Raw genomic sequence first — 12012 nt, 5'->3', positions numbered from 1 at the left:
TCTCCCCTGTAAAGCTCACATTCCCTCCCTCAGAGCTGCATCAGGAGCTCTGGGTGGCAGACACAGCTCCTGGAAGCGCCAGCCTAGAACCCTGCCTATGAAGGAGTCCCTAGGAAAAGCGAGTGCCTACCCCTTCAGAACTCCCTCCAAGATCACACCAATGCTCAGCTGCTCCCCAAGCTTGCCTGAGTTTGCCACCTCTCTCAGTCTATAAAATGGGAATAATACGTTTTACGAGAATTACTCAAAAAAGAACACCAGGAAGTGCTTCGGGAATTTTAAAGCCTAGGGCCCCCACCTTGCAATTAAAGTACCCCTAACACAACAGCTCACATCATGGAGGAGGGAGTCCAGTATTTCCTGTAATCACAGTTTTAAAGACAGTATTTTAACACTCTGAATAGGAATGTCTCCTGCGGGTTATGTCTATTATTTTGTTATACAATGAATGAAGAACTAACAGAAAAGTTCAGCAGGCCTTCCTCCTGCCTTTAATCTGCCCAAAGCTACCATCTTTCAATTCTAAGAGGTACAATTCTTAGTTCTAGAACCAACCTTATGCTAATCTTTCAATTAGGAAAAGAAAGATTAAAAAAGAAAAAAAAAAAATTCAAAGTCCCAACGTGATGACCACGTTAGCTTTCGAATAGGATAAGGGAAACATATACCCACTTTATTATTAGTAACGGCTAATATGCGAATGGTTTCTATGTGCTTCCCAGGTGGCACAGTGGTAAAGAATCCTCCTCTCAATGCAGGAGACCAAGGAGACACAGGCTCAATTCCTCGATCAGGGAGATCCCCTGGAGGAGGAAATGGCACCCTATTCCAGTATTCTTGCTGGGATATCCCATGGACAGAGGAGTCTGGTGGGGTCCATGGGGTCACAAAAAGCCAGACACGCCTGAGGACTCACGCATGTGCCAGACACTGTTTTCAGTGTTCTTTTTGCATTGACTCATTTTACCTACCTAGTAGAGGTTTTACGTCCTTCATTTTATATGTGAGGGATCAGAGGCACTGGGAGGTAAATGACTTGCCCATGGGGGCTACCCAACAGTTCAACCTCAACAAGGCAGTTGGAGATCTTGGCCTTCTGGTCTACCTCTCCAGTCATTCACACTCTTCCTTGGGTTCCAAACCCTAGTCATACTGAATCGCTTAGGATTCTTCACAAACAGTATGCATAATTGCACCCCCACCCTGCCCACTCTTGCCTTTGGACATGGTTTTTCTGTCACTAAACTATCCTCTCCTTCCAATGGACCGGAAGTTTTATTCCATGAATGAACATAAGACTCCTGGAAAAATCCATAACTGTATTTAAGATTTAAGAGTTATTTTGGTAGGAAATACCAAAGCTTTCTCCACAACAAGCCATGCTTGCAAACTTGTTCTTATCTCAGAGCCAGAATTCCCTACACAGATTGCCTGAGGTTCTCTTTCTTCTGATCTTCCTGACTCCTCCCCCACCACCTACTTCATCTCTTCCCTCTGGCTCCAGTCTTCAGGAAAGATGTCTCCACAGTGACCTTTGGTCACTGACAAAGAGGTTGGCCTGGAGTTTGTGGCCCTCCCTTCAACTGCTACCTACCCCTTCTCCTTAGGACTCCATTTCAGAGGAAGAGCACAAACTTTGCTGCTCAAACCACTTTCACTGCATACAAAACTAGTCACTGGGGTTGATGACAGAACACTCACAAGCAACACACCTTGTCCAAGTCGCGATGTGAGGCAATGGACTGAACTGTGCTGAGAAATGAGCATCCAATGGTTTAAATGACTTTGTAATTTACAGATCCAGCATCCTTCTTACATGAACAATGCAGAGAAACAGAGGAAAACAATAGAATGGGAAAGACTAGACATCTCTTCAAGAAAATTAGAGATATCAAGGAAACACTTCATGCAAAGATGGGCACAATAAGGAACAGAAATGGCAAGGACCTAACAGAAGCAGAAGTGAATAACAAGAGGTGACAAGAGTATACAGAAGAATTATAAAAAATGGTCTTAATGACCCGAATAACATGATGGCGTGGTCGCTCATCTAGAGCCAGACATCCTGCAGTGTTCAGTCAAGAGGACCTTAGGAAGCATTACTACAAACAAAGCTAGTGGAGGTGATGGAATTCCAGCTGATCTATTTAAAATCCTAAAAGATGATGCTATTAAAGTGCTTCATTCATTATGCCAGCACATTTGGAAAACTCAGCAATGGCTACAGGAGTGGAAAAGGTCAATTTTCATTCCAATTCCAAAGAAGTGCAATGCCAAAGAATGTTCAAACTACCTCAACAATTGCACTCATTTCACATGCTAGTAAGGTAATGCTCAAAATCCTTCAAGCTAGGATCAATAGTACGTACGTGAACCAAGAACTTCCAGATATACAAACTGGATCTAGAAAAGGCAGATGAACCAGAGATCAAATTGCCAACATCTGTTGCATCATAGAAAAAGCAACAGAATTCCAGAAAAGCATCTACTTCTACTTCACTGACTATGCTGAAGGCTTTGTGTGGATCACAACAAACAGTGGAAAATTCTTCAAGAGATAAGAATACCAGACCACCTGACTTGCCTCCTGAGAAATCTGTATGCAAGTCAAGAAGCAACAGCTAGAACTGCACATGGAACAATGACTGGTTCAAAATTGGGAAAAGAGTACATCAAGGCTGTATATTGTCACTCTGCTTATTTAACTTATTTGCAAAGTACATCATGCAAAGTGCAAGGCTAGATGAATCACAAACTGGAATCAAGATTCCTGGGAGAAACATCAATAACCTCAGATATGCAGATGATACCACTTTAATGGCAGAAAGCAAAGCAGAACTAAAGGGCCTCTTGATGAAGGTGAAAAGGAAGAGTGAAAAATCTGGCTTAAAACTCAACATTCAAAAATGAAGATCATGGCATCTAGTCCCATCACTTCATGGCAAATAGATGGGGAGAAAATGGAAACAGTAGCAGGGATTTTATTTTCTTGGGCTCCAAAATCACTGTGGATGGTAACTGTAGCCATGAAACTAAAAGATACTTGCTCCTTGGAAGAAAAGCTATGACAAACCTAGATAGCATATTAAAAAGCAGAGACATTATTTTGCTGACAAAGGTCCATATCAGTAGTCATGTATGGATATGAGAGTTAGACAATAAAGAAGGTTGAGCGCCAAAGAACTGATGCATTCAAAAGTGCTGGTGGTGCTGGAGAAGACTCTGGAGAGTCCCTTGGACAGCAAGAAAATCCAACCAGTCAATCCTAAAGGAAATCAACATGACTATTCATTAGAAGGACTGATGCTGAAGTTGAAACTCCAATACTTTGGCCACCTGATTTGAAGAGTGGACTCACTGGAAAAAACCCTAATGCTGGGAAAGAGTTGAGGGCAGGAGTAGAAGTGGGTGACAGAGGATGAGATGCTTGAATGGCATCATTGACTCAATGGTGATGAATCTGAACAAACTCCGGGAGACAGTAAAGGACAGGGAAGCCTGGTGTGTGGCAGTCCATGGGGTCACAAAGAGTTGGACACAACTTAAAGTGAGTGAATAAGAGCAGCATCCTTTCCCTGTTTTCAGAGAACCTTAAATACACCATTACAAGAAAGAAGACATGGAATGGCCTCAGAGAGATAGTGCCCTAAACATCACAGAGCCAATGCAAGGAAGCTTAAATGCTTAATGTTTAATGAAACAGAAAATTTGACTATTGACTGATATGTCAAAACTATTATTTTAAAAAAACTGATGCTTACTTGTCATATGACATAGACATAGAAGCTACTTTAAATAAGGTACACTGAAAAAGATATCCAGTACAGCAATACCGATAAGAACAGCAAAAAATAACACACAAAAAGAGAGGGCAAGAAAGAGAAAAGAGAAAATGGAAACGAGTCATGTCTTTCCCCACCACCCCCTACCCCGGCCCCCGCCCGCAGCCCTGCTGCATGGCATGCACAATCTCAGTTACCCACCGGGGATGGAGCCCACCCATGCCCCCTGCAGTGGACGTGCGGAGTCCTAACCACTGGATTGCCAGGGAAGTCTCAATCACGCCTATTTTTTAATTTTCTGAATATTCACAGAACAACTACTCTCAAGGCCCCAAGCTTAACACGGAAGATACAATGTTCAGAACAAAGACAGGCTCTGCCCTCCCAGAGCTTCCATTCTGAGAGAGACACTGGAATGATCACACTGTGTATTCGCTCCCACTGCGGTTACCACAGTGTGCTGGTGGTGTAGTCACTAAACGGGGCCAGACTCTTGGGACCCCACAGGCTGTGGCCCGCCAGGCTCCTCTGTCCATGGAATTCTCCAGGCAAGAATACTGGAGTGGGTTGCCATCTCCTCCTCCAAGGGATCATCCTGAACCAGGGATCGAACAGGATCTCCTGCATTGCAGGCGGTTTCCTGCACTGCAGGCAGATTCTTTACCAACTGAACCACCAGGGAGTTATGACAATAATCTGTCCCAAATAACAACAGAAAATAGTGAAATAATATGCAGACATTTTTTTTTTTTATTCCTTCAATTTTTGTTCTGTACTGGATAGAATCCTAGCCTGGGAGAAGACAAAGATAAAGGAAATGAAGTCCTTGATGAGCTCAGAAGCTAATGTGGAAGATGAAATTTATTAATCATAATCCAGATGCAGACATTTTAAGTGGTGTTTGAGTTTATAATAGAAAATGTTGTAAGAAAAGTATTTAATAAAAGCAAAAAGCAACTTTATAAAGCATATAATCTCATTAAAAAAGTTTAAGTATAGAAGGAAGATTCAACAGCTATTAAAAATCTATCTATAAGAATAAGTGATTGAAAGTGTCTAAGAGACATATTTCCAAGCTATAATTATAGTGCAACTAGAAATGGGACAAGAATCAATGAATATCAGGTGGTATAGCACAAACATATACAAGGGTCTGTTTCTGGACTAATACTTTAGAATATGGCTTTTCAAATGTTTCAAAGTGGCATTTAAACCAGTAAGAATAAGAGATAAACCAGGTGTCAACCAGTAGGTTAACTATTTAGAAAAATAAATAAACGTAGACTGTTACATCACATCACAAATTTCCAGTGCAACGTATGAAAGTATAAATCCCACTGGTAAGGCTAGGGAAAAAAATAAATACATATATTTTATGCAGTAATAATCCAAAGTATCACTAAATGACATTATATTTCCAGAAGACTTCCAAGTGCATTGCACTGTAAAAATTTAGAAACATGAAATTTAGGAAACCACTAAGCTGATTTTGGGGTAGGCAGGCATTCTAAACATAAAAGAAAAATTATTTTAGAAAACTGAAAAGGTTTGATAATATATACTGAAAATCAATATTTACACTGAAAAAAAACCATGATATATATCTCACACACAAATCTAATTATTACAAAATAAATATAATTATCACATACATAAATATATCACAAAAAAATATATGATATTCTTCATATAGGGTAGGCTGTTACAATCAGTAAGATAGAACCATCCCAGTAAAAAAGTGTGTGAAGAACATGAACATAACTGATGGAGAAATTTAAAAGATCAATAAATATATTTCTAAATATTCAGCCACATTAGCAATGATATAAATGCTAGTTTAAGATTAAATCCTGTTTCACTAATGAGGTGAAAAGCAACAATATCCAATATAAGAGACAGTAAAACATACCCTACTGGCTACCTTGTAAATTGGTACATTCAGCTGAGAAGCCAATTTGGTAAGATGTAGCAAAAGCCTTACTTACTCCTTTGAGCCAGTAAGTGTACCTCTAATTTATATTTATCTAAAATAATTATCAACATTTCACACAAAGACAACTGAAAACTAAGTATTCATACCATGAGACTAGCCAAAGTTAATAGAACTCTGAAATACCATGCAACCATTACAAAAATATAAGTTCTCAGAGCATTTTCAATAACACGAGAAAAGCTCATAAATATAGTAAACAAAGAAAACAGGGCATATATCTGCAGCACTGTAATAATTTTAACTTTACATATGCAAATATGTAGAAATATGGTTAGCAATGGCTCTCAGGTGAAATTAGAGATTTCAATTTAATTTTCAACTTACTTCCTTATGCTTTTTAAATGACCCAAATTTTCTATAATGAACATGTATTGTTTTCTTTTTTTTAATTTTCATTGGAGTATAGCTGATTTACAATGTTGTATTAGTTTCCCACGTATAGCTAGGTGACTCAGTTATACACAGACATACATCCACTTGTTTTAAGACTCTTTTCTCATATAAGCCATTATAGAACACTGAAGAGTCCCCTGTGCTCCAGGTTCTGACTGGTTAGCTATCTGATGAACATGCATTATTTTCAATAATCGGGAACATATAACTAAAAAAGAAGATCTAAAGTAAATACACCAAATTTAACCGCTGGGCAGCTCTTTCTGCCTCTCTTTCAACTTATCTATATTGAGCAAAGGATAACTCTTTTAAAAAGATGCGTGTTGACTGTCAAACACTGCCCAAAGGTGACTGATTAAAGAAAGGAGGGAAGGGGTAGAGGGTAGATGGGGGAGACAGTAAAGGCCTTACAGATCGGGTGGGGAGCGGCGGGAGAGGTGGGCACCCTGGACCAGTAGCAGGTCCAGCAGGGCCTCGGACCCCATGACAGGCCAGGAGCAAGAACCACCCCAGACCCCAGCGCTCTGTGATCATCGCCCAGCTTCTTCACGCGACGCTTAGGCGGGACAGCAGAGGCCCAGGGGAGGACGGCCGCTGCCTGCAGGTACATCAGTTGGTAGCATCTGACCTTCCGGGAAAGAGAAAGGAAAATGGCCAAAGCCGTTCCACAAACAAGCACAGACGCACAGGTATTCCCCTCCAGCCAGGGCGCCTGCCATCAGGGGTCCCCAGCCCCAGCAGGCAGAGCACAGACCTCGGGGCCTGAGCCGGGTGCCCAAGACTGCCCGAGGCTGGCCTGGGGCCGCTGAGGCCGCTGAGCCACTCCCAGGGATCAGCGTGCCCATCCCCTGCCACATCCAGAGGCAGACACAGAGCCGCCTGCTAATTCTGAGCTCGTTCCTGGCCCAGAAGCGGGCAGGTCGGGCTGTCAGAGGTAAGCCTGAGGGCAGGCTGGACTTCCATCCCACCCCGACCCCATCTGGACTTCCGTCCCCCAAATCAGGGAGTCACAGTTCTACAGAAAGGAAGCCGCCTGTGTAAGACAAATTGTAACCACACGGCTGCCCCCGCCACTGCCTCCCTCCAGAAAGCACGGCATCCCCCAGCTCCTCGGCTCTTCCCATTAGAAACGGAGGGGCAATGATTCCACCGGATGCCAGGGCCTCTGAGGTGATCCGGGCAGAAAGGACAATCAACGCAGACACGCAACCACACAAACACCACAGAGAGGTCGTGGGTTAGGCCACGGGGCCCTGTGTCCTGATAAAGGACATCAGAAATGGAAACTGCGCTTCACACACCTTCACGCTCTCCAATGTCACAAAATAACACTTCTCACGTCACACGTGGACACACCGAGGCTCCGAGGGGAAGTCAGAGCTGGGAAGGGCTGGGATCGGATGCCAAGTCCAAACCCCGGGCCACGTCTCCCAGGACACGGTGAGCACGCTCCTCCCCATCGCTGCAAAGGGCTCCTGCCTCGCACATGTGGGATCCAGCCTCAAGGACGGGCCTTCCCATCACTGACAGGTGCAGTTCCAGAAAGGGCAGCTGACCCCGTACCCCAAAGGTGCTCAATCTGTGTCCAGGAAAGGGCACCAGGTGTGGCCCCGGCAAACAGCAAGTATAACCACGGCCGCCGTTCACCGAGCATCATCTGCTCCCTGCAGGGCCCACGCGAGGAATGTGAAACGCCGCGTGGCCTGAGTGAGACACAGCTGACGTGTCCGCTTTTGGGGAAGAAAACACTGAGGCTGGGAAGTCTCACAGCTAGGAAACATGCCACCTGACGCCAGAAGCCCCTTCCCAAAGCCCACCCTGACGAGGAAACAGGCCACACGAGTCACTCAGGCCGACTCCCCGCGGCTGGGTGGCGCCCTCAGCCCCCAGGCTCCACCCGCCCGGCGCCCCAGCACCACCTTGGTTGAGGTAGGTCAAGGTCTCCTCGTGCAGCTTCACAGCCGGGGACGTGGCAGCGCACAGCACGTACTGCAGCGGCGGCAGGCGGGCCTCGTTCTCGGGGGACAGCTGCGGCTCCTCCTGCTTGAAGATGGGCAGCGCAAGCACGTCGCTGCAACACAAGGAGGGAGGCGTCAGGAGCAGGGCCCCCGAGCCCGCGTGCAAAGGCAGGACTGAGCGGCCAGCCTCGGGCAGCATCGGGGCCGCACAGCCCCGCCCAGCGCAGCGAGCAGGCTCAGCTCCCTACGCGGCGTTGCAGACACTCTAAAATGCTTTCCAATGGAGGAGACCAATCCTGGATGATCCTACTTTCATTCCGTGACCTTTGAGAGGTTTATTCAGATGTCACGTGGTTTCCATCTACAAGAGTCTGGCTTTTATAACGAGAACTCAGACAAAATTTTTTACTTTTTTAAATAAACTCTTCTAGCTATTGGTCACATCTCAGACCAAGACAATCCTGTCCTCTAGGCTCTGTAAACCATGCAAGTGCAGAAACTGTCTACTTCACTCATAAAAACTGAGACCTACTTCCACACTTCTAAAAAGAAAGGACAGCTGGCCCATAAACCCTGTTTTAAGGATCATGCTAATATCTCTTAAATGCAAAACAAGAACAATCATGGTTTCAATTCAGTTTTCTCATCCAAATGGAAAATACTGAGATGCTCAAAGATTCTTTTCTTCCACCTCTAAACAAAATTTCCCATCAGAGCCAAAATATCAGCTTCACATCAGCCTAGGACTGGAGAACTTATTTCTAGATGTGTTTTTTTTTTAAGTGCATCCCCAAGGAAAAATGAAGTCTTTGGGAACATGAATGACCTGCAAGCAGGAGGGACTGACTTGGTTAAGCTCTCTGGATTATGAAGAGATTATGGTGTGGACAGTGGCGCCAGAAAAAAAGGTCCTGTGCCCGTATCTTGATAAGCCTCCACCCTCCGAGTGTCCTGGGCGCTGAATCAGATTCACTGACCCCACTTTACTATGTAAACAGCAGAGTCACTGATACAATCGATTCCTCATACAATACCAAAAACAAGTATCTAAAACACAAGCCAGGCACATACCCCAGCAGGTCAGACCAATTTTCAGAAGGAAGAGCCCAGCTGTGGCTCATGTGGAGGGCCGCCCCTGCCACCACCCACTGCCCTGGGCCCCCTACCTCATGCCTTCCCGTGGCCAGATTGGGGCACAGGGCCAGTCTAAGTGGTTATCCAGGAATGGGGGAGAAGCAGAGAGATCTGATTCCCGGGGGACTGCATAATTTCATGTTTTCCCAGACCATGTTAAGTTAATAATCCATGGGCTGCTGCCTTTAAATTAAAAAAAAAAAAAAAGTGGGGATAGCCAGGGTTGGGGGAAGAGCCATCACTCAACAGTAACTTATTTCAATCCTGGCATCCTTATCTGCTGAGGAATAAGTCACAAGAACATCAAACAGAAGCAGGCAAGAAGGGAGTACAGGCCACCACCCCAGTAAGGTCAGACAGCTTGCAGAAACGCTGCACAGTGAGGAGATGACCAAAATTAAAATCACAAGTCCAGCAAAAGAACAAGACCTTCTTCCCTCTAGGGGGACCAGGGGGCACTCATGGACCCTCCCCGTGGCATCCATCAAGGTCACCCTCTCCAAGTGTGAAAGCCCTGGCTTCCAAGAAGCAACATAAAAAAGAGAGTGTGTACCAAATGAGTCTATCCATGGCCCCCAAATGACCCCAGAAACCCATCTGGCCTTACGGCACCCTTCACCCCACTTCCCAACCACCTCAGCAGGATGAATGCAATACCAAACTTTTAAAGTAAGGGCACCTCTAGTTCAAGAGGAGAATTATTCCCTAAAGGGATGACATTTTCGGTGTCCAGGAAGTTTTACATACACTCACTTCTTCACTCAGGGTCACCTTCAAAGTCATTGGTAAGGTATGGCAACAAACTGAATCGCTACAGACTAAAATTGAGGCAAAATTACAACTAAAATTGCATCCTGCGGTACAATAAAAATGTATTCCATTGTAGCATTTCGGGTAAGTCAATGGACACAATCTTCTGCCAGAGATTAACATCTGCCCAGTGGGGAATTCCCTGGAGGTGCAGTGGTTAAGACTCACCACTTCCACTGCAGGGGACTTGAGTTCAATCCCTGGTCAGTGAACTAAAATTCCATATACCACACAATGCAGGAAAAAAAAAAATCTGCCTGATGGGCTTAACACCTCCCAGAGCAGCCTGCCTCTGGTGGATCACCAGGGTCTGCAGTGAGACGTAAGTTCTTAATTATAAAGTCCTAGACTTATGCCACCTCTTACCTCTCTTGCCCGTGAATAAAACACAACAGACATATCACTTATACCCAACCACTCCTTTGCCTGCTGGCATTGGGCTGTCTTCAGAGAAAACTACTGGACAAATATCTATCAAAGCTAGGATTTCCACATCACCTGTACTGTTAAATCTGAGTTGGAACTTCTAGGGGTCAAAAATAAAATAAAGCAGGCAGGACAGCTCTCTCTGTGGGGTGGTCTGGCCAACGGTTCACTTTCTCTGAGCTCACAGCAAATGCCCTTTGGGTTAAATTAGGCACATTTCATAAACTGTGACTAGGATGGAAATAAAGACAGGCTAAAGCTGGTTCAGGCGAGTTCAGAAAGTGAAATGACTGCCCATTAGTACCCGGCCAGCTGCACAGCAGGGAAAACAATCCTCCAGGAACTGAAGCTAACGGGGGTGCCACTTCCTTCAAGGGGACGGGAGAGAGAACTTTGCAAAACAGGCAGCACTTACTTTTCCCTCTGAAGTGCACTAGTCAAATCCCTGCAGAAGAAGAAAGATTTCCATCAAGGGCAATCAGCGTGCGGGCCTCGGGCCCTTACACCAGACCACCTGGCGGGAGAGGGCACCCGGCCCCGCCCGAGCCCCCGCCCGCCCCCGGCAGGCCCGCCAGGCGGAGCGCAGGGCCGGCTCGCCGCCCGCTCGCCCCTCGGGCGGACCAAGGACACGAGAGGACGCGAGGCGCGGAGCGGGACCCGGGCGGAGAGGGGCAAAGAGCAGGGGACTGGACTTCCCGGGACAGCTCCAGACCGACGGCAGGAAGTCTCCTCTCCGCCGCGAGCGGGGAGAGGCGAAACGCGGAGGTGGAGAGGCCCCGAGGAGATTGCGACCAGAGATGCGCGCTCCGCGCCCGCCCGGGATCGTCGGGGGAGCAGCCCCGCGAGCACTGGGCTCCGAGAACCCGCCTCCCGCGCGGCCCGCAACTCCGAGCGGCGGTCTGTCTGTCCCAGGCTGGAGTCGGGGCGGATCTCCCTCGGTCCCCAGAGGGCAGAGCAAGCAGGCGGCGGCGGCGCCCCGGGTCCCCGGCCGGCCGCTCCCCTCCCGGCCCGCGGACGTCCGACGGCGCCGCGCCCGCGGGCCCGGCCCGAGCCCTTACCGCAGGTAGCTGCCGGGGTTGTGCTGGTTGTAGTGCTCGGGCTGCGTGTGCCAGAACAGCATGGCTGGGGCTCCGAGCCCGGCGCGACCCAGGCGCGCGGCGGACGGGACGCGGGGCGAGCCGACCTCCGGGCCACCTGCCTGCAGCGGTCTCAGCGCGGCGGCCGCCCGCCCCGCGCATTTATGGCCGGCCCGCGGGGCGGGGCCCCGTCCGGACCCGCCCGCGGGCCGCGCGGCCGCCTCACCTGGTGACCCGCACCAGCGCGCCTTCCCGGGCGCGAGCGCGCCTCCAGGGCGGCGACCGCGAGCGAGCAGCGCGGCCGGCTGCGGGCGGGGACCTGGCCGGCCCTGCCCGTATCCCGCCCTCGAGGGTGGGGCCCAGGTAGCCGTCCCCGCAGCCCTGAAGTCTTCCCGCTCCCAGAGCCTCGCCGTGGTGGGGTGAGAAGGCTGCGAGCTTGG

At 47.7% G+C, this 12012-nt stretch overlaps 1 protein-coding gene across 4 annotated transcripts in view; it reads right to left on the bottom strand.

Annotated features, from left to right (window-relative positions):
* The window catches only part of TFCP2L1 (transcription factor CP2 like 1), a 69680-nt gene extending 57979 nt beyond the window's left edge, over positions 1-11701 (bottom strand). For 2 of the 4 annotated variants that reach the window (XM_065931361.1, XM_065931362.1), the window contains exons 1-3: positions 11555-11701; positions 10912-10941; positions 8088-8239 (exon numbers count right to left, since the gene is read on the bottom strand). In XM_065931361.1, the coding sequence (XP_065787433.1) occupies positions 8088-8239; positions 10912-10941; positions 11555-11616 (244 nt within the window). In that variant the 5' untranslated portion in view covers positions 11617-11701. The remainder of the gene's footprint in view (positions 1-8087; positions 8240-10911; positions 10942-11554) is intronic. The other 2 variants (XM_065931363.1, XM_065931364.1) reach the window with 1 other exon arrangement.
* Positions 11702-12012: the final 311 nt, after the last annotated feature.

This window comes from Muntiacus reevesi, chromosome 3 (genome assembly GCF_963930625.1).
Source record: "Muntiacus reevesi chromosome 3, mMunRee1.1, whole genome shotgun sequence".
Classification (NCBI taxonomy): Eukaryota; Metazoa; Chordata; class Mammalia; order Artiodactyla; family Cervidae; genus Muntiacus; species Muntiacus reevesi.
The sequence above is the reverse complement of the archived record's forward strand: the minus strand, read 5'-3'. Positions and strand labels throughout refer to the sequence as shown.